General features: G+C 46.8%; 8 protein-coding genes and 2 pseudogenes across 8 annotated transcripts, besides 26 other annotated features; all 10 read left to right on the top strand.

Moving 5' to 3' along the window:
• Tc00.1047053503847.99 lies at window positions 1-670 on the top strand (annotated as a pseudogene; the record flags this gene model as incomplete).
• Window positions 1-18,272: a sequence feature (heterozygous, non-Esmeraldo-like haplotype).
• On the top strand, window positions 1,170-2,738 carry Tc00.1047053503847.90 (ABC1 protein, putative; the record flags this gene model as incomplete). The annotated part of the gene is made up of 1 exon (XM_804989.1): window positions 1,170-2,738. One exon carries the CDS (start codon window positions 1,170-1,172, stop codon window positions 2,736-2,738), a length of 1,569 nt encoding a protein of 522 aa, XP_810082.1.
• Tc00.1047053503847.80 (hypothetical protein, conserved) lies at window positions 3,341-4,669 on the top strand (the record flags this gene model as incomplete). Its single annotated transcript, XM_804988.1, has 1 exon — window positions 3,341-4,669. One exon carries the CDS (start codon window positions 3,341-3,343, stop codon window positions 4,667-4,669), a length of 1,329 nt encoding a protein of 442 aa, XP_810081.1.
• Window positions 4,687-4,719: a sequence feature (AT_rich).
• Window positions 4,813-4,847: a microsatellite.
• Window positions 5,053-5,085: a microsatellite.
• Window positions 5,237-5,264: a microsatellite.
• Window positions 6,035-6,082: a microsatellite.
• Window positions 6,331-6,353: a sequence feature (AT_rich).
• Window positions 6,449-6,482: a microsatellite.
• Window positions 6,531-6,622: a sequence feature (A-rich).
• Window positions 6,623-6,668: a microsatellite.
• On the top strand, window positions 6,751-7,929 carry Tc00.1047053503847.70 (hypothetical protein, conserved; the record flags this gene model as incomplete). Its single annotated transcript, XM_804987.1, has 1 exon — window positions 6,751-7,929. The coding sequence occupies one exon, from the start codon at window positions 6,751-6,753 to the stop codon at window positions 7,927-7,929; it is 1,179 nt and encodes a 392-aa protein (XP_810080.1).
• Window positions 8,299-8,321: a microsatellite.
• On the top strand, window positions 8,403-10,166 carry Tc00.1047053503847.60 (hypothetical protein, conserved; the record flags this gene model as incomplete). The annotated part of the gene is made up of 1 exon (XM_804986.1): window positions 8,403-10,166. One exon carries the CDS (start codon window positions 8,403-8,405, stop codon window positions 10,164-10,166), a length of 1,764 nt encoding a protein of 587 aa, XP_810079.1.
• Window positions 8,939-8,960: a microsatellite.
• Window positions 10,484-10,512: a microsatellite.
• Window positions 10,524-10,551: a sequence feature (AT_rich).
• On the top strand, window positions 10,639-11,130 carry Tc00.1047053503847.50 (hypothetical protein, conserved; the record flags this gene model as incomplete). The annotated part of the gene is made up of 1 exon (XM_804985.1): window positions 10,639-11,130. The coding sequence occupies one exon, from the start codon at window positions 10,639-10,641 to the stop codon at window positions 11,128-11,130; it is 492 nt and encodes a 163-aa protein (XP_810078.1).
• Window positions 11,173-11,205: a microsatellite.
• Window positions 11,464-11,486: a microsatellite.
• Window positions 11,520-11,540: a sequence feature (AT_rich).
• Window positions 11,630-12,829, top strand: Tc00.1047053503847.40 (hypothetical protein, conserved; the record flags this gene model as incomplete). Its single annotated transcript, XM_804984.1, has 1 exon — window positions 11,630-12,829. The coding sequence occupies one exon, from the start codon at window positions 11,630-11,632 to the stop codon at window positions 12,827-12,829; it is 1,200 nt and encodes a 399-aa protein (XP_810077.1).
• Window positions 13,014-13,062: a sequence feature (A-rich).
• On the top strand, window positions 13,138-14,508 carry Tc00.1047053503847.30 (hypothetical protein, conserved; the record flags this gene model as incomplete). Its single annotated transcript, XM_804983.1, has 1 exon — window positions 13,138-14,508. The coding sequence occupies one exon, from the start codon at window positions 13,138-13,140 to the stop codon at window positions 14,506-14,508; it is 1,371 nt and encodes a 456-aa protein (XP_810076.1).
• Window positions 14,611-14,718: a sequence feature (A-rich).
• Window positions 14,832-18,335, top strand: Tc00.1047053503847.20 (myosin heavy chain, putative; the record flags this gene model as incomplete). Its single annotated transcript, XM_804982.1, has 1 exon — window positions 14,832-18,335. One exon carries the CDS (start codon window positions 14,832-14,834, stop codon window positions 18,333-18,335), a length of 3,504 nt encoding a protein of 1,167 aa, XP_810075.1.
• Window positions 18,273-18,470: a sequence feature (areas merged during assembly that could not be assigned to a particular haplotype. This can correspond to areas where the two haplotypes were merged or to regions with more than two copies in the genome that were merged during assembly.).
• Window positions 18,399-18,428: a microsatellite.
• Window positions 18,471-20,625: a sequence feature (heterozygous, non-Esmeraldo-like haplotype).
• Window positions 18,612-18,636: a sequence feature (AT_rich).
• Window positions 18,701-18,744: a microsatellite.
• Window positions 18,971-18,996: a microsatellite.
• Window positions 19,076-19,137: a sequence feature (T-rich).
• On the top strand, window positions 19,188-20,625 carry Tc00.1047053503847.10 (annotated as a pseudogene; the record flags this gene model as incomplete).

Raw genomic sequence — 20,625 nt, 5'->3', positions numbered from 1 at the left:
GGCTTGACTTTTTTACCGCTATATTTCTTTCAAGGCGAGCTATTGCGCCTCTTTTGTTCCAACGTACGTGGCATTGATGATCCCAATCAAAAACAAAACACGTTATGGCGAGCCATCATTGTTTCTGGTGCGTCATTTTGCAAAGGGTGTGCGGGCAACATGTCAGGCACTTGAAGACTGTGATGAGCAGATACTGGCAGGGATGATGCAAAACCCAAACTCATCTTTAAAAAAATTTCTTTTGGAAATTTATGGGGAGGGAGACGCCGCACCATCTCTGGATAATGTGCGACCTATCAGTTGTGTTCTTCTTATTGTATCAGCGCTCTTTGACAAGGTTTGTCTTATTCTTGGCCACACTGCGAAGGCACAAACCACCATCGCCACTGCCTCCAGGCAAGAACGGATTGCACGTTTCCAGGCGTATTTTTCCGCACTTATTAATTTGCTGCGGTGTCGCTCGCGCCCTGTGCTTCATCGTGTGTGCGCCTCAGTAGAAGCAGTCATACTGGAGCACCTGCACGGTGTTCCGAGGGCTCAGTTGCAGTGGATGAAGTACACCACAGCTACGGTGGACTTAATTGAGGGAACGGGTAAAAAAGAGTTGGTGGAATGGCTTCTGATGTTGGAGGAAAAGGCAAGAGGTTCCATTCCCCATTCTCAACTCTAGCTCGTCATTTGGTGAGAGGGGAGGGGTGTTGAAATGTGTGAGTCAAAAGAAAGGGGTTGAGAGATCAAGAGGCCAGTAGTGAATTATGTGGCACTTTCTGTTGTTGTTTCAGTTGAAAATCCCAGTGTGTCTTTAGGAAGCGAGGGTTCATTGGTCTTTCTCCCCCGAAAAACGGCAAATTATGGTGCACCGTGTGAGCGATCGTAGCGCTCCTATATATATATGATAATAATAATAATGTGTGTGTTGGCGATTTTTCCTTCGAGTGGGGTGAAATCCCTTTATTTGAGGGGTGAATGCAACAAAGCTCTGTTTCCTTCCTCTGTTCCTTTTTGCCACTTGTCATATTTTTTGCCAATGACTATATATATATTATGACCTTATTACTATTTTTATGTTCATGCCCATAGTATTTTTTTGGTGCCTTTTTTTTTCTTTTGAGAAGGCATTGCATTTGTGACAGCAGGCGATAGGGCGAGGCACCGTCTCTTTGAAATTCATGCTAAAAAGGAGTGGCACCATTTGCTCATTGCAAAGCGTTGTCCGGGGAGCAGCAAAAATCGCGGCGGCAATTGTTGATGCCAGCGTGGGAAACGTGAATGTTGTGGACAACAGCCATAACGGTGAGGGAGGGACCCCCGCTCGTGCCGCTGGGCGGAGCCACACCTCGTCGCCTCCCGAGGTACTGCCGAGGAGTGTGGTTACTCAGTTGCATGAATCCAAGGACGACTTAAGGAAAAATGCTGTGTATATGTCTGTGCCTTCTACACGTATTACTAGAGCCGCTGGATTTGCGTCGCTGTTTGTGCAGCTTGGTTGGGATCATCTTGTGGACCGCAATGGTGAAGGTATTTTGTCGAGCCAAAGCCACAAACGTGTTGTTAACACACTGCGTCGGATGCGTGGGGTGGTGTTGAAACTTGGGCAGATGCTCAGCATCCAGGACCCTGCTACTGTTCCTCAATATGTGTTGCAGCTATTTGAGCAGGTACGTGACAGTGCCTACGCTATGTCGCGCGAGCAACTTGATCAGACTCTGGCGAAGGAATACGAAAATATTAATTGGAGAAAAGATTTTTTTCTGGAGTTTGATGATGAACCCATTGGCGCGGCCAGCATTGGACAGGTACACCGTGCAACCATCAAAGGAGAGGGCGACACACAGATTGAGCATGTTGCCGTGAAGGTGCAGTACCCTGGTGTTGCAACAAGCATTGATTCTGATATTGCGAATCTGAAGATGCTGATTTCTTTGCATTTGCTTCCTCCAGGAATGTTTGTGGACAGAATTTTGCAAGACCTTCGTCAGGAATTTTTGTTGGAATGCCGCTACAAGATAGAGGCAGCAAAGCAGGTGCGGTATGCCGCTCTGATCAAGCAGGAACCAGAATTGCAAGAGGTGTTTGTTGTCCCAAAAGTTTACGAGTCCCTCTCAACAGAAAACGTGTTGGTGACGCAGTTTGTTACCGGTATTCCTGTTGACCGACTGGCGAACATTTCAGGTGTGCAGGATCTAAAGAATTACGTGGCTGAGCGTATGCTTCTGCTAACGCTTACCGAACTTTTCCGCTGGCGTTTTATGCAAACGGATCCAAATTACGCCAATTTTTTGTTTGATGCAGAGAAAAACAAAATCAGTCTTATTGACTTTGGTGCGGCCCGTGAGTACAGCAAGGAGTTTGTCAAGGACTACATGGATGTTGTTGCCGCGGCCGCTCGTCAGGACCGTGACAGAATCATTGAAAAGAGCATCAAGTTGGGTTTTCTCACCGGGAATGAGATGAAGCCAATGTTGGATGCACATGCCGCCAGCGTGGAGCTGCTGGGAAGACCGTTTCGGCACCACGACAAGCCGTTTGACTTTTCAGCGGAAAATCTTCCCTCAAAGATTCAGGAACACGTGCCAACTATAATTAAGCTACGGTTACGCCCACCTCCTACGCCGGTGTATTCGCTCCATCGACGGATTAGTGGGATTATACTGTTGGCCACGAAACTAAAAGCCACTGTCAATTCGGGAGAAATGTTTTGGAATATTTATAACAGCTGCAGGACAAACTATGAGTGATTCGGAATTTTGTTGTTGCTGTTGTTGATGATATTTGCTTTTCTCTGCATTTCTGTCCGTGTTCTCTGTGTGATTAAATTAGAAAAGCATGCAATTTTTTTTTTCCCGCTACGTCACACATGCACATTCATTTACGCACTCGCTCTCTTTTATTTCTTTTTTTTGTTTTGTTTTCAGCGTGGCTGCGTGGGTTATGTCTGCTTCCCGTGTCTTATTGGCTTTTTTGTTGCTTTTTTGTTTTCCGTGCTTTTCTTCGGGAAGCCTGTGGCTTTTGGTGTGTAAGGGGTGGAAAAGGAGGAAGTGAACGCCTCTCTTGCCTTCCCAGACCGCTTGTAAGAATTGTGGCGAAGAAACCAATTTCAGTGATTTACAGTGCTGTTGTTCCCTCACTGTACAGGACGCACAGGCAAGAGTAGAAGGTTGAAACGCCTAGGTTTGTTTAGATTTTTGGTAAAATAAAGTGAGAGGAAGGGAAGAAGTGGAAAAGAGGGACTACACGAGAAAAAGGCAAAAGGGAAGTGCCAGTCTGTCTGTGTGTCTGCGCGTGTGGAGTTTTGAGGTGAAGTAAAAAGGGGTGGGGGAACAGGGGAAAAGGAGACAACATGCAACAGTCACTTAAAAACCAGGAGCACATATGGGCCGTGCTTCAGAAGATGCGGATGGAGATGAATGAGTGCTTCGCGGAGCATGAGAGAATGCTTCGACAGGCGCACGGACAACTAAAGGAGCGTTTAGATAAAATTGAGTCTGCTTTTGTCGCCCGTAACGGCGGAGTCGGACAACTTGTGGGGAATTCTTCAAGCAGCCTGGGGCATCTGGACCACGCCACGCCCGTATATACACGGTTTGTTTCCGACAAAAAAGGGAGTCCGGCGGGAATGCGCGTCACGATGCTCTCCACACCACCCAATGAGCGGATGCAGCTTATGCCCCCGGATTCCCGTGGGGCGAGGAGTGACGTTTTGCCACAGCCAGTAGATCCCACGGATTGGGTAGCGTTGGCGGCCCCCAGCCGTCAAGAAGCCACACCGGCGGTCTCCCCGCATAACCGGTGGACCAACGATGATTCGATCCATGCTGAAAAAACCCCTTCTGTAGATGCCACCTGTTTTGAGGCGCTCAACAACCTAATGAATGATGACGATTTTCAGCATTCCACGTTGGAATCTGTGATTCCATCTTACACTCAAGATGACGACTCAAAGCAGTTGCAAAGTCAGCCGAATTTAGGTACATACACGAAGAAGAATGATATTATCCACATGGGGGCACCAGGCTCTTCGCAAACTCAGCACTTCACGAAGAGTTTAAAGGTTACATATATGGATGGCCGCCCGCAGGCTGTGCCCATTCCGGATGGACCTCCGGATGAACCGGATAAATTGGGCATCGATGTTAACGCTCAATGTAAGGTTTTGGTTGAATTTAAGCGCAAACGTGTACTGCAGTTTGAGTCAAAGGAGTACGTTCCGCCCGGCAGCTACGTCATGGTGGGTGGCGACCGCGGTGAGGATCTTGGGCTTGTGACATACACGTGGTGTGAGACAACGAAGTCCTTAAAAGGTGAACTTGGTGAATTTGGCAACGGCAGCAACAAAACCGTTGTTTTGTGTGTTGGGCTTACCGGTAGTACTCTCACCCGCAGTATTGGTCTTGGTGCAGGCACTGTGTTGCGACTTGCAGATGATTCCGATGTGAAACAGTTGCATACTGTGCAAGTGGAACTTGAACGACGTGCCATCGACGTCTGTTCCCAGCGTGTCCTCGAGCGTGGGCTGCCCATGACCATCGTGGACGCCGAGTACCAGTTTGATAAGAAGAAACTTACATTTTTTTACGAGGCGCAACAAAGAATGGACTTTCGTGAGTTGGTGCGGGATCTTTACAAATCGTTCCGCGCAAGAATATGGATGGAGCTGGTGGAGAACTGATTGAGCTGAATTGAATCTTTTTTTTTTACTTATTAAAATAATATATATTACTTCTTTTTAACTTCACTCGTCATTTCACGTAGATAACTTAAGACAAGAACGAGAATCAGGCGGAAAAAGAAGAAAAGAAACGAAAAAAAAAAAGAAAAAGAGAGAGAGAGAGAGAAAGAGAAAGAGAAGATGCATGAAGATGATGTCATTCACGCAAACCAATAGAGGATTCGGGGCAAAACCAACAACAGCGAGGAAACAACAATGACAGATAGGGAGAGAGAGAAAAGGGGAATGGAGGTAAGGGACAGAAGTCATGTGCACGGACTTTTGTAAGAGGGTGTGGGGATCGATGGCCGTTGGTGGCCCTCCAAATTTGCTCCATTTATTTCTTTATTTTATTTTATTTTGATTTTATTTAATTTATTATTATCATCATTATTTCTTGTGTGTGCGTGTTTTATTCGATTTAATTCCCTCAGCGCAGCGTGGCGAGAAGGTGGCGGGGAGGAGTAATTTATATTATATCTTATATATATGTATAAGAGGAGAAGCAGAATATAAAAAAAAGAAGAAAATAATAATAATAATAATAATAATAATAGAAAAGTGACTAGGAGCATGCGAGTAAAATACGGCAAACAACATCCAAAGGGAAAATAATCCCCGTTCTTTCACCCGATTTTGAAATTATAACAAAAGAAAAAAAGAAAAAAAAAATAGCAAGTGAAAGAAAGGAGTAAACATGTGGTGTCACTATGGACACACACACACACGCACAGAGAGAGAGAGAGAGGGAGAAGGACGCAGACCCGTTTTTTGGTTAGGTGTGCATCACTTTGCTAACAATGGAATAAATGAATATGGCGGAATATGTTTGAGTTTGTTTTTTTTTCTTCTTTTTCTTTTGTTCTTTACTTTCTGCCACCGGTCCGCTTTTTCAAACATCTGCACCGAGGGAGGGGGGGGTTGGCGCTTGCGGGACCGGAAAGGCTTCCATTTTGATAGTTCCCAACGAGCCCATTTATCGTGGCGTATGTCTTTTGAACTCATTTGTTTATGGGTGCATGTGCGTTGGACAATTCACATGTTAAGGGGAGAATGAGGGAGAGGGAGTGTGTGTGTGTGTGTGTGGGATGTTGAGTGTATTGAGCCAAAATATCATCTTCTCTTTTTTGTGTTTCTCCCCTTTTTGTGAGAGTTGAGGGAATTGGGCCTCGGCCAGGAGCAATTATTTCTATTTCCATTTCTATTATTATTTCTTGTTTATATTCCTGCACGCATGCACGCAGAGAGTGTGAGTATGCGTGCGTGTGTAATGTATGGTCTTGTAATGGAGTTGTATTTATCTTTTTATGTGTAGGAAGTTCTTTCTTTCTTTTATTTTATTTTATTTTATTTTATTTTTTTCTTTTTTATTTTCCCTCCCCCCCTTTTTTTTCCATTACATTTGCACCAAAAGAGCTGATAAATCGTATATTTCCATGCGCATTTTAGTTTGGAAGCGTCTCTGTTTTTTTTATTTTTGTCTGTTTGTTGTTGTTGTTTTTATTCGGAGACACTCTCAATACGCATTTCTCCTTTGGTGCCCTCTGACCGTTTGCCACATGTAGCCCGCAGGCGGTTGTTGTTATGGCGGTGAGGCAGGTCGGAAATTTTTATTTCAATCCTTAAAAAAAAAAAAAAAAAAATTCTCTTTACTTCCCGCTTTTAAACGTCATGAATATATTATATTATATTACATATATTCATATGTATTACTTTTCTTTAGGCTCTGTTCACCGACTATGTGTGTTTGTGTGTGTGTGCGTGTGTGTGTGTGCGCTCGAGAGGCCGTGGTTTTGTAAACATGGTTCAGTTCCGTAATGATTTTTGGTGTTTCATTCTTTTTTTTTTTTTTTTTTTGTGTGTGTGTGTGTTTCGTTTTGTTTTTGATATAATTTATTGTTATGTTTTTTTGTTTTATTATTATTATTGTTGTTTATTATTTATTATTATTATTATTATTTGTGCTCTGTTTCTCTTTCATAGTCAGTACGGTAGCTTATTCCCTGCGGTTTTGTGATCCTTATTGTCTTTCTCCATCTCAAATGGCGTCTCGCGCGTGGGTGGACGATGCGGATCGCGATGTGGAGGAGCAGCTGCCTGACTTTGTGAAGCAGTCGCATGTGCTGCCCGCATGGGCCACCGTCTCGTCATCGTCCAAATTAATGATGGCAGCTCAAAAGCGATTCCGCGACGAGGACTTGGACGAACTTCTCGCGCGGACGGAGCCACTGCTGACATCGAAGCACGACCGAAAGTATTCTGCTCTTCCACCCGTGCTCTCCGTGCTTCCACTTCCGCGTGACTCCGCACGGACGGTTCAATGGCATCGCAACGGGCAGCTGGCGGTGGTGGGTGGCAATCACCACTTGTATCTTTTTAATGCCGCCGGCAGGTTTGTGGAGCAGCTTTCCAAGACAGATGTGGAGAAGCGAATCGAGTGCACCGCTCTTGAGGCCTCGGGGGAAGACGTCTTGATTGTGGGTCACCAGTCCTACACACCAGATCTATTGGTGCTCTCAACGGAGAAGCTAATCCCACTGAAGTTCCTTTTTACCCGCGACTCTGCCGTATATCGCAATGGCCGACGTGATAATGGCAAGCATGACTTTTACATCACTAATGTCGCTTTGCCGGCAACCAATTCTTCCGCCAGGCTAGTGGGTATATCAAGCGGAGCCACCGTGACGGTCGGATCCTTGTCGTCTGGCAGTGTCACCCACCGCATCGAGATGAGCGATCCAGTGGTAGACATCCTCTTTTCAGGAGGCCCACATGAATTAACCGTCGCAACTCGTACTAAATTGTCGGTGTTTGATTTACGCAAAAGTGCCCAGTTTCTGCGTGAAACTTGTGATGACGGCACTGTAGACATCACAACATTTGCAACCTCTGACTCTGCCTTGGCCGTGGGCTCAAAAAGCGGTATTGTTAGTATTTACAACAAGGGCTCTTCAGGACCTGTGAAGATTCTCAAGAATTTGACGACAAGCATTAGTCATTTGGCATTTGGAGAACGCAGCAACGGTGACGCCACCCTTGCATACTCTACCAAGGGCCAGAAGAGTGGATTTCGTCTCGCTGCTCTCCCGGAGTGCCGTGTTGTGCCGTCTTTCCCCCCTATTTCGCAGAGGCATCAATTTATTCAGAGTCTCACAATAGCCCCGACCATTCCCGTGTTGTCTGTTGGTGAAAAGCAGAAGGTCACGAACTACGCATTGTGACCGGGGGGAGAAGACACCCGAATAAAAAAAAGAATAAAAAGCAAAGAGAGAGGGAAAAGAATGCATGTCGTTTAAGACGTTTTTAAACCCACGGGGAGCAGGGAACTGAATCACGGGGGAAAAAGCGAGGACAAAAAATTGAAGGGGAATTTAATAAGAAAAATTTGTTGTTGTTTTGGCTATATTATTTTTCTTTTGACCTTTTCCTCAGTGGAATCAGGCTGGTTAAAATGTCAAGGATGTCGTCTCTCATTGTTTCCCCTTGTATGCGTCTTTGCTTGTTTCCTTGTATCTAAAGAAATTAGCGTGCTTTTTCTTACACCCGTCGCCGTGCTTCGTTCATTGGTGTCGTGTTTTTTTTTTTTTTTTGGGGGGGGGGGGGGGGAGGGGGGTTGCGCACGCGTGTGTTGATTTATTCTCTTAAAAGTGTGTGAAGAAAAGAAAAGGAAGAGGCGTTTGCCTTTATCTTTGCTATGGTACAAAATAGAAAACGGAAGAAGTCCAAAGCAGGTGATGTCCCCATGCGTATTGCACTGAACTACGAAGCAGTTCTTCCGCTCGTGCTTGTGGATAATATGGACGAGGTGCGGGCCAAATACAAACCCTACAAAATCATTGAGGAGGGACTGTCTGAGGATAGTGCAGATGACGAGCATACGGTTTCAAAAGGGCGACTAGCTACCTCTCAACCATCGAGAAAACGAAGTAGGATGCCTTCTACAGTTGATGCGGTTGCCAAAGGCTTTGCTTTGCCTTCGGCTCGTGTGGGCTGGGGGGCGCAGGCGTTGCGCGAGAGCACTCCATATGGATTATTACGGCGCCGTGATCTCTTCGATCGTTGCTGCTACATCATGGACCTTGAGGACTACGTGTGGTGCCATGAAAAAAAGGTCCCTATTCCTTTTTTTGTTGATGCAATCACAAAGCTGGAGAGGAAATATGTTATGCATCTTGAAGCTGCAGCTCGAGGGAGTGAAGCGCCGACAAACGTGGATGTTTTTAATGGTGCTAATAATAATAATAATAATAATCTTTACCTGTCGGGGGAAAATAGGGTGGAGTTATGTGGCGTTTGTTCGCTACCGGAGCTTTCTGAAGAGTCTGAGTGTTTTCTTCATTGTAGAAGATGTGGGTGTCAGGCACATGTGAAGTGTTGGATTTTAGAGGCTTTACCACCGAATGCAAAAAACTGGCTTTGTCCATGCTGCGTAGTGGCGCGACGTGAGAAAGGCGTCGGGCGTTGCCATTTCTGTGGGCGAAAGGGTGGTGTGATGCTGCCGTTTGTTTCGGGTGTTGGGTGGAAAAGCGAGAGTTCCGTTGGGAAATTCCTTTTCTGTCACATTGTGTGTTCTCTTGCTCTCGAGGAGTTGGCCATTGATGCGAAGAAGCGTGTGGTGCATCCCGTAAAGCGTTCAAGGAAGTCCAATCATTTGGCTCGTTGTGTGTTCTGCAACAGTGAGAGTGCGGGGGCGTGTGAGAGATGCCATCATCCTCGTTGTTTTGATTCGATGCACCCTTCTTGTGCACAACAGGCCGGCACCTTAGAGTGCTACCGGGCCCCGCATGCCATAAGCGCCACTGGCCCATGGGATGGATGTCGCTTTTATTGCCGTGCGCACTTTGGAGTGGTGGTGGAATCACCGTCAGGTTTTGCAGGAATAGGGGAGTTTGCAGAAGCCGAAGCTCTTCGCCATGTGAATTTTGCAGACTTTGTTGACGAGAAAAGACCCGTGCGGAGGGGAAGACCCCCGAATGCCAGGGTTACGCCGGCTGCTTTGGATGCAGTCAAAAAGTATTGGGTTGAAAAACGTCTGCAACGGCTTCATGATGGTGTGAAGATTGTGGAAAACGTTCAAGGAGGCCGATGTGATATTGTTTCTGTGTCACTTCGACCCGAAATCATGAAGATCACGCCAACAGAGGTGCGCCTTGCACGTTTTGTTTGTCTCATACCGGAACTACAGCATTATATTAATGCCAGCGTTGAGGGAGTGCTGCCCATTCCTGACGAGGAGTACGATGACGTGGAGGAGTACAGGAAGGCTCACTCCCGCACCCGCTACGCAGGTAACACACGGAAACTCTATGAAAAGATGCAGTCTGTTGCTTCTCATATTAATGTCTTTTGTGAGCTTGCAGAGTTGCTGCACCAACGTGCCGTGGTGTGGCGGGAGTTGTTGGAGACAGATCTACAGGTTCTGGAGGCGCGCTGTCACTGGGGAGCCGAGGCAAATTAACGATTGGGTGGTTGACTGGATTCGCTTGAAAGAAGGGCCGAATTGGAAGCAGGCAAAAAAAAAAAAAAGGAATGGGGAAGTGAAAAACCGACGGAAGACCGGCACATTTTCATTTATTTATTTAACGAGTGCAGGATGAACACGAGAACCTACGTTGGAATTGCTGCAAGAGGATTAAGGGCTTATAGAAGGAATGTGCGCTCCTATGAGGCCGAATAAATGAGTGAAAGACTTGTGTATCGAAAGGTCCTGGTTTTTTTTTTTTTTTTTGGAGCGATAAACAAGAGAAGAGATGTATAGATGTAGAGAGGGCTTTCTCTCTCCTTCTTTCTTTCTTTCTTTTTTTTGCCGTTTTTGATTATATATATATATATATTTTTTTTTTCAACAGAAATTGAATTCCTTTTCTTGATTTTTTCTAAATCTTTTTTGGGACAAGAAACGGGGACTGGAGAAGGGGGTGACGAAGGCGATGAGGGTGCGAACTTATCACCGACACCGAGTCAACCGGAGCAGCCCCCTCCTTGCCGCACTTTTAACCATTAACTCGGCATACTCACTCTTTTTTGCCGTGCCTGTTGTTGCCGTGTCCCTACGAAAACGCTGGAATGACGGGATTACTTCGAGTCAGAAGACATGGTGTGTCTGCATTGCAGTCTTGTGGTTTGTGGCAGAGCTCTTTCGTCTGTATTTGGGCTACTTTGGTAACCAGCAGCAGCACTTGCCATGTCTTTTTCGGTTTGTCGGATTAACATTGTTGCCTCAACTTTCAGTCGTGATCCTTTTCAATGCTCTGTGGCCGCAGCGGGACTCGCTTGACTACGCCCTTAGCGTTACGATGCTCATGCTACTTGTGGCAGAGTTTTTGTGCTCAGTTTATCTAATACGAATACTTGTAAAAAACAAACAGGTGGATTTCTTTGTCTATAGTGGGCAGTTGGCACGCGAGGAACGACACTTTTAGAATTGACGTCTCCACTCTGGTCGAGCAACGGTGCTTGCTCATTATACATGTGTGTATGTATATGCATATATATATTGGGTGGAGGGTGCGAGTTTGTCGGCATATCTTGAGAGAGAGGGAATGTGGATCCTGTTGCTGTTTGATGGAGATGGTTGACGGGGGCGGGGGTCCTAAATTTTCACAGTGGCGTTGGCTGGAGGACATTCTTAACTGGGGAAGCTTTTGCTCTTTGCAAGATCACTCGAATGGATGTGCATGTGCAGTTCCCAGCTTATGTTCACAGGGCGGAGTGTGGGTGTATTCTATCGTCTAACTTTTGACGTTATTTGGATGTATTATTATTATTATTATTATTAATTTCTTTGCTATTGCGAGCTGCGGGATACCTCTTTTTTTTTTTTTTTTTAAATCTCTTGTGCTCTCGATTGGCTAAATTGAAGGAGAGGCGGTCGCGCGGAGAGATTCTCCCTTTCTTTCTGTGCATGTGCGCGCGCAAGAAATGCTGAAGGAGCATAGTTTGGCTTTGCGCGAGTTGTTTGACAAAAGCTGCCCGTACATTGAGGACCGTGATAATTTTGTGGCATTATTTGCTCTCCGTGCACACCCATTCTACAGAGCGTTTGTCATTGTTGGTGCCAATGCGGATGCTGCCGTGCGGGTAACTCGATCACGCATGAAAGCAGCTCTGCGTGCCATGGAAGAGTGTAACCCCGCCATTGCTGACTTGGAGGGTGCCCTTCTTATGCATGAGGCGGAGTTGCTGTCGGCATCCAACACGATAAAAGATCTTCGATCCTCCATAAAAGAGGCGCAGGAAAAAGTGGAGAAAAGTGAGAAAAGCATGTGGAATGCATTCTTCTTGAAAGGGGAAGAAGGGAAGGAGCGGGAAATGCGTTCTACTTTGTCCGCAAAGCCCAACCTGCAGTTCTTGGAGCATCTTGAGGCGGCGCTTGAAATACTTGAAGGCACCGTGGGCCGTTGGCGACTACGTCTGGCACTTTGCAAAGAAGAGCTGGCGTTGTATAAGCAAGAGATGTTCATCTTTGGACGGGCAGGTGTGCTCTCCTGTTCAGATCCTGGAAAGGAACGAGAAAGGGACGACGAAAGGCCCCTCTTAGGGGAGAATGGCAACAGGAGCGATGACGTTACAAAAAAATACATGTTTCCTCCAAGAGAGGAAGGAAAACGGAACTCTCCTGTCGGCGTGGTGTATGTTGTGGATCGTGTAATCAAGAAGGCGGCAAGGAAGGTAACGGAAGCTCCATTGCATCAGGGTGTGCATTTATGGTCATTGATGTCCGGTGGCCGGGGGGTGGCGGGTTTTCGAGGGCCATCCTCTGCAGATGCGGCCACTCCGCAGTTTGTTTACAGTGCAGAGGAGGAGAAACGACTTACTGAGGCGAATCTTGTGCTTCAGGATCAACAAAAGACAGCCTCTGCGGAGGATGCCAAGGCGGTTGAAGCCTCCGTGCGTGAGCTGTCACAACTGACCTCCCTAATGAATGAACAGGTTGTGCAGCAGAACGAGCAGTTCTCTATTCTTCTTAAAAACACAGAGACGGCACATAATAACATGCATAAAGGAGTGATAGAAGTCCAGAAAACGTTATCCAAATTTTGGAATTCCACGCGCCAACTCATTTTGTGCCTCTGGGTTAGCACTCTGGTTTTGCTTGTTGCCAACTGGATAATCCGCTAATTAATTTATTGTATTGGGGGGTGATGGAAAAGGGGAGAAAGCAACTCAAATGTGCGTGTCTGTATGTCTGTCGAATGAATGGGAATAGGGCTTACTTCTCTTGGATGGCATAGATGTTATTCATGCTACAAAATACTAATATTAATGATAATAATAATATGCTTGTGCATTTGTAACGTGTAGGTCTCTTTTTTTATTTTATTTTTTTTTTTTTTGATTTTCTTGATTTTCTTCACGATACTTTTTTCTAAAAATACTTTACGAAGGGCCGAGGTGAGGTGTGTTTCCTCTCGTACACCGGATATTGAATGGCAATGCCGCTGTCGCACAGAAGTGTCAGTGCCAACGTCCCTGGTGTGCGTAGTCTGGCGATAGTCCTCCGTGCGTGTCCACCACCCTCTTTTCACTTTTTCAAGCGTTGGGGGATGCATGATTTCCATACGTCGAAATGGACGCGCCTAAATCCGTCCGCTAAGACAAAACGGACACTTCTTGGTCGTAGTTGTATTGATAAGCCGACAATGGACATGGTCTCCGTGAGCCGATATGGGGGTAATACACGGCGGGAGACGCTAGCAACGGCTTTTCGTCTGTATCGCAGCATGGATCAGTCTGAAAAGGCGCGAGAGGCCGGACAAGAGGCGCTTCGTGCAATTCGGTTTACAGACTTTTCTGTGGACGAGGAAGAGGAGGAGGATCTAGCGGTTGACTTTGCTTGCTTGTATCTGAATGCCTGTGTTTTGTTTGGCGTCGCGCCCACGCAGGAGATGATGTCGCAGCTGTTGAGTTGGCTCCCAAAGTCTCTTTATAGCTCGTTCCACTGGGAGTGTGTTCTGTGCGCCCTTGCCGTGTACCTGCGGCCCTCGGAGAAAACGGCGACGGCTGCAGCGACTGCAGCAGCGTTTGTCTGCATGATTCGTGGGGCCGAGTTGGGCACGGTGCCCGGGAGTCTTTCGCGCGACGGGAAGACCCTGCTGTTAATTGTCATTAACCGAGCGATCGATGTTTTGCTTCGAGCAAATGGGAGGGCGGAGGACCGTCAACATCTCCTAGAGGTGCAGCTGCAAACCATGGAACTGCTGTGTCCCACCACACCGACGCCAACGGCACCATCACCGACTTTCTCGAGGGAAGAGCGGTTGACACTGGTGGACACCATCTGTTGGCGCTACGCCGCGGGTGTTTCGCTCCCCATCGCGGCGAAGCTGGTGCCATTGCTGCAGGTCAAAACCCACGCGGAGCTGGAGGAGTTGTCAGTGTCGCAGTGTGCCAGGCTGTTCTGCGCTTTGTGCATCGCGCTCGCGACACAGGACTCTTCTGGAACAGAATGGACTTTGGAGCGGCATTCCCATGTTCTTGACTCCATTGTGCGACATCTTGACGAACGCGTCCGCGTGCACTCGGTGGATGACGTAGTGATTCTGTTGGTGGGACTGCAGGCAAATAGAATGGCGCGGTCACGGTACAAAAAGCTTCCTTCCTCGCTGCTTGTTCACCTTAGAGAACAGCAACAGCAACAACGATCCCGGCAAAATCAGGAGGCGGATCAGGTGTTTACATCCTTGAAGAGTGGCGACAGCTTGCTGGCTTTGTCGCATGTGCTTTCGCAGTTAGCAATGGATGCTGAAGATGCGTTGGCCGATGCAGCAGAGACATTTTTAACGGATTTGGTTTTATAAACACTTGGCGTGAACTGTACAAAATGAAACATGTTCACACAGAAATACACAGAGTGAGAGAGAGGGAGTGAAAGATGATGGGGGAAGGGGGAAAAAAGACTCTTTCTATTCTCATTTTTGGATTCTGTGGGTATCGTTTTTGTTTTTCTTTTGTGAAAGCTTTTGCGGGATCTTTTCTGTTTTTTTTTTTTTTCTTGTTTGTGTGTTTATATCTTCTTTGCACGTTGTAGTGGGTAGTAATTTTGTGGTTGCCACTTGGCGGTTTTTATTTTTTTGATATCGGTTCACGCGGCGACCCGAGTTAAAGTTAGGTAGTGTGAGGCATGGCCGAGCAAAGTGTTTCGTTTCTGCCTGGGATGCACTGCATGTGCAATCATCCTCAGCACGCGTGGGTGCCAGGCATCATTGACAGCTTTGACGGCAAGCACGTGTCTGTGAGCACCATGACCCCTGCGAAGGAACAGGTGTCAAAACTTCTTCCGGATGACGTATTTGTGTGCGAAAAAAACGTCGTGGACGAAGACGTTCACGATCTTTTGAATCTTTCCGTGCTGCATGAAGGAACGCTTTTGAACTGTCTAAAGAGCCGCTACTTTCGTGACGTGGTGTATACAAACATTGGAGCGATTATATTGGCACTCAATCCCTTTAACTTCAACATTCCATGGTACATGGAGAACAAGATGTCGGATTACCTTGCGGAGGGCGAAACCATCCAACACAATATTCCCCACTCATGGGTGGTGGCACACTCGACATACTACGAAATGCGGCGTGATGGTGGGAATCAATCCGTTCTTGTTTCAGGGGAGTCGGGTGCGGGAAAGACGGAGGCAGCAAAGATTGTCATGAAATATCTCGCCGCCGTCAGTGCGCTTAGCTGCACCGAGGAGGAAAAAAAGACCGGGGAGTTTGTTGGACTACGCATGTTTCAATCTAACCCCATTCTGGAGGCGTTTGGGAACGCCAAGACAGTGCGCAATGACAACAGCTCTCGCTTTGGGAAACTTATGCGCATTAAGTTTAACCGAAAGGGATTGTTGACAGGGGCAGATGTGACAAAGTATTTACTGGAGAAATCACGCATTGTAACTTCAGCCCCGAATGAACGAGTTTACCACGCCTTTTATCTTATTCTGCAAGGTCGGGATAGGGAGCGGTACGGTCTTGCCGAGCTCTCACGGTACCGTAACGTTATTGCCGGAAAGGCACCCACTATTGAGAACGTGGACGACGCAGAGGAATACGATTCCGTGAACAAGGCGATGGAAATTTGTGGCATTTCTCAAGCGAACGTGGACTCGGTGTGGCGTTGCGTAGGGGCCGTGATGTCGCTACTCAATGCGGAGTTTATTGCCACAAGTACCGACACATGTGCGATTGATTCAAAGACAAATCATTACATTGCGAATGGTTGTCGCCTACTCTCCATCTCTGAAGAGGAGCTAAAGAAGGAGTTAACGACGACCACGCTCATACTACGTGAGGGACCGGTACCTACCACACTCACAAAAGCTAAGGCAGATGACGCTAGGGATTCACTATGCAAAGCCCTCTACGATAATCTTTTTGACTTTCTTGTGAACGCCATTAACAAAACAATAGACACGGAAGACTACACAAGTTGGGTGGCGTTGCTAGATATATTTGGATTTGAAGACTTTAAAGTAAACTCCTTTGAGCAGCTGTGTATCAATCTTACGAATGAAACGCTGCAGAGGCACTACAATTATTTTATTTTTTCGCGGGATATGGATGAGTGTCGTCAGGAGGGAATTGATGTGACGGCAGTTGTCTTCCCTGATAATAGTGAATGCGTGGAATTGATTGGGGGCAAGGGTGGTATTCTTTCGATACTGGACGAAGACTGCCTCTTGGCGAAGGCAACGGATAACAGCTTTCTTGATAAGGTAACTAACGCGTTTGCCGGCAAATGTCGTTTTTTTGAGAGACCACGTTTGGCCAAGGCGCCTTGTTTTCGGATTGTACATTACGCAGGGACGGTGACTTATGAGGTGGATGGCTTTATTGAAAAAAACCGTGACACCCTTAAGGATAGCTTTAAAATACTGCTCAATACCAGTGGGGATGCTCTGGTTCAAACTTTATTTCCCATGCCAAACCCAGAAAGTCGAGTGCGTTATACTGTCGGTGGTTTCTTTCGAAATCAAATGAAGGAACTTATGGTGGTGATAAACGCCACAAATCCACATTGGATCCGTTGCATCAAACCCCACCCTGCAAAGAAACCATTACATTTTGACGGTGTGCAAACATTAGCGCAACTACGTAGCTGTGGTGTGCTTGGTACTGTGCAGATTCGCAAGGCAGGGTATCCCATTCGTATTCCACATGTTGAGTTTGCAAGGAAAAACAAAGTTCTGGTACTCTCTGAGGCGCTGGACTTTAGCGACGCCTTGGGGGTGGCGCACGCTGTTTTGAAAAGCGTTGGATTTGACTCCCGAAAGGCACAAATAGGGAAGTCGCGTGTCTTCCTCAAGTCCGATGCATATCAGCAACTGGAGGTCGTGAAGAAGCAGCGTCTGCAGGTGTTTTTGAGAGTGGCAGTGGGTGGCGCTTTGGTCTCTTTGGCACGAATGCGCACCGCGGCTTTGCTTCGCCGTCGCTCCACGGAGATTGTTGAGGTCTTCCTCCTGTGGCGGAACAGCCAACAAATTTATCGCAAGAAGGAATACAGTTTTCGTAGGGAAGAAATTATTTCGAATATTTTTCAACTATTAAAGTTGCAGAAAAATGAAATGGAGGCGAGAAATGCTTTTGTGGAGGAACGCGAGAACTTCTACAATGATATTACGGCCAAGCGCAGTCGGCTTTTGGAGGAATTATACGAGCAGTGGCTTGCCGAGAAACCGCACCATGACGCTATGGCACTGGAGGCTTTCATTGCGGCTGAAGAATGTTCTCGCAAGGAGATGATTTCTGACGCATTGAATGAATTACGTCAAACACTTGTGCTTCTTGAGGAAGACTACGATGCCTCAAGGAGGCGTGAAGAGAAACGTCTGGCTACGGAATTCGCATTGGAGGCGGCGGCGCAACGAGAGGCGCAGAGACGTGAGGCAGAAAATGCTCGTCTAGAGGAGGAGAGACGCAAGGAGGAGGAACGTTGCCTTGCCATTGCATACTGGGATGAAAGAAAGAAGTCAATGGAGCAACAGGTGGCACGACGTGAAGCGGAACTGAAACGCTTGCGTGAAGGTGTTTTTGATGCCATGACGTCGTTGAATATTTCCCTGGCGCTTAAAAAACAGGAGCCTGTGCTCCAGGCACGACAGCGGGCTGAGTATCCAACAGCACAATTTCGCTCCTGTGGTGTTGATCTGCTACGGGATCCCAGCTTGGGCTTGTGTGGATTGCAAGATGGCGTTACAGCATCACCCTTCAGCAGTGCCTATAACAATGTCAAGAAGGCTCCGCTTCGCAGCTGCTCTCGACGGGAGAATATCACTAACGAAGATAAATTCAAACAAATGGATTCATTTAGTGAGAAGGTACGACTGGGAAAAGAACGTGTTTGCCCCGGTCGTACCGGATCACTGGATATTGTGCGTCGCCTTCGCCATCTTCAGGCAATGGGTGAAAAATCGTTTGTCACCAAACCTGGCGACCTGGAAGATTCATTGGATCCATATAGTCCGAATTGGAAGCCACCCATAGACGGCGTTGTGAGGTTTCCAGACGGTTTCTCCTGCAATTTGAGAGAAGCCGCGTTGAACGGAATATCAAATCAAAAATCCGAGCGATGTGACGGCACCAGTGGGCGTGGTCGCTACATATCGCAAAGTACGATGGACTTTGGTTTTTGACTGTTTTTTTTTTTTTGTGTGTGTTTGTGTGTGTCTTTCCGTCTGTCCTTCTGTCTTTTTACCTTTTTCTTTTTTTTTTTTTTTTTTTTTTTTGGGGGAGGAAATTTGGGAAGGTTGGATGTCGGGAAATGGGGAGAAGTACACACGCATGATGTTTGCCATGCTTTTGCCAGAGACAGTTATCGTTGTGGTGATTTTAATTTCTTTTCAGGGTCCTCATTCCTCTCACTCATGCCGTGTGGTCTGTCCCGGTGGCATTTATTTATGGTTGAGCACAAAAAAAATATATATATTTTTTTTTCTCCCTTTCTTTAAACTCATTTATCGTCGCAAACGGGTGCATCTCTTTCTTACCCCAAGTGCTGTATTTCTTTTTTCTTTTATTTATTTATTTATTTATTTATTTATTATTGTGGTTGGGTGAATATACGACGATTTAAAAAATTGAATGATACGAGCCAAACGGTGACGTCAACTTTTACAACTTTTGTTTTGTTGTTGTCGATTGGCTCTTTGCGGTTTGTGTCACGTGAAATGACTGTTGCATGTCGTGTTTGAATTATTATTTTTATGGAGGGGGTCGCGTGTTGTTTTTTTTTTTTCTTTTGTGTTTGTTTTACCCGTTACTTTTTATTTTTTTATTTTTATTTTTATTTTTATTATTTGTTGGTTTTATGAGAAGCATTCGCCCTGTGGCGACATTTACCGCCCGGATAGAAGAGCAGCACACGGCGTGCATCAAAGAATAAAAAGGAGAGAAGGAAAGAAAATAAAATAAAACCAAAAGAAGGGATAAAAGGAGTTCAACAAACTCATACACACACAAAAGAAAGAAACAGAAACAGAAACAGAATGTATCTGTACATGCATCCCACGCGGTGGAGCCGGCAACCTCTTTTTTTGGGTGTGTTTCGCACCTTGCCGTTATTTACATCGTCAAGATTATTTGTAACGGGAAGGGCAAATACAATAACGCCTATTTCGCCGTCGCATTTTAATCCTACGGGTGTGGGTGCGCTTCATCACAGCAAGCGGTTTGCATCCACAAAGCTGGCACGTATCTACACGATGGAACTCAACAAGGCCCGCAGTGACTACCGGCGCACGCCTACAAGGACGCAGCAGGAAGAGTGCCTTCGCAACGTTACGGGCACACCGTTGCATCTTATTCAGGGGCTCGATGGCAAAACAGTGGCACACTGTCTTTCTACCCTGGTTGTGCTGGACGCCCCACGAGATTTGGCGTTGTTGCATGACTGTGCCGTTTGGCTTTCCGTTCACCCCGATTCATTTTCTCCGCACTCGTTCGCACAATCTCTGTATTCGCTTGTTTGCCTAGAGTACCCTGACACCGCCACCGTCGTGCGATCTGTGCAGGACCGACTCCTGGCTGCCGCGAATGAAATGGCGCCGAGCAGTCTCTGTATGATTCTTGCCTCCGTGCTGACTGCAACTGCCGGTGCCGATTGTGTCACACAGGGTCCTGTTGATTTGTCAAATAAGCTTTCTGATCGTCTGTTGCGTGTCGTGAATGATGGTTTGGGATTAACAGAGAAGGTAATGATTGCGGTTGCTCTCGGTAAGCTTTCTGGGCGAGCGTCGACAAGTAGCGTTCTCTCTAGCCATGTCGTATCACAGCTTTCTGCTGCCGTGTGGGTCAGCATCCCTGGTGCCGAGTTGGCGGTTGTCTCACTAGCGGATCTCGTTGGGCTTCTTTCCGCCGCGCACACCGCGCCAAACTCCATTCGGGAAGTCGTCGAAAGGGCACTTCTTGACGAGCTTAAGGTTCGTGTGGAAAAGGAGCCACTGGTTTCCGCAAGGAGTGCCATTCTCATGGCACGTGCCCTCAAGCTTTTTTTGAAGAATGAGAATCCTTCTGCCAAACCATTGTGTGGGAAAATGCAGGTTGCCATTGAGGCTTACATTGGCAGTGAGGCAGCCACGCTTGATACAGCAACAAAGTTGCTTACAGAGCTTGTGGATATGGAAGAAGGACCCTTTGACTCGATCCCGTCTTCTTTACTGCGGTATTTGGTGAAAGCCATCAACGAAAGGCGGGAAAAGTGGAGCTCCGAATCGGTACATGTGGTATTGAGGGTTTTAAACAAGATAGACTTGTTTCGCGCCGACGCACAAGCTCTTGCCACACAGTGCGTTGACTTTATTCAGGCAAAATTTACTACCGGTGCACCGGTGGATGCGGGCGAAGTTGCGGCACTTCTTGTGGAGGGTATAGTGGATCCTCATGCGGAGGTTTTGGCCTGAGAAAGTTGCCGGCAACATTAGCAGA

This window comes from Trypanosoma cruzi, genomic scaffold (genome assembly GCF_000209065.1).
Source record: "Trypanosoma cruzi strain CL Brener 1047053516765 genomic scaffold, whole genome shotgun sequence".
Lineage (NCBI taxonomy): Eukaryota > Euglenozoa > Kinetoplastea > Trypanosomatida > Trypanosomatidae > Trypanosoma > Trypanosoma cruzi.
Note: the sequence above shows the minus strand (reverse complement) of the source record. Positions and strands in the feature narration are given on the sequence as shown.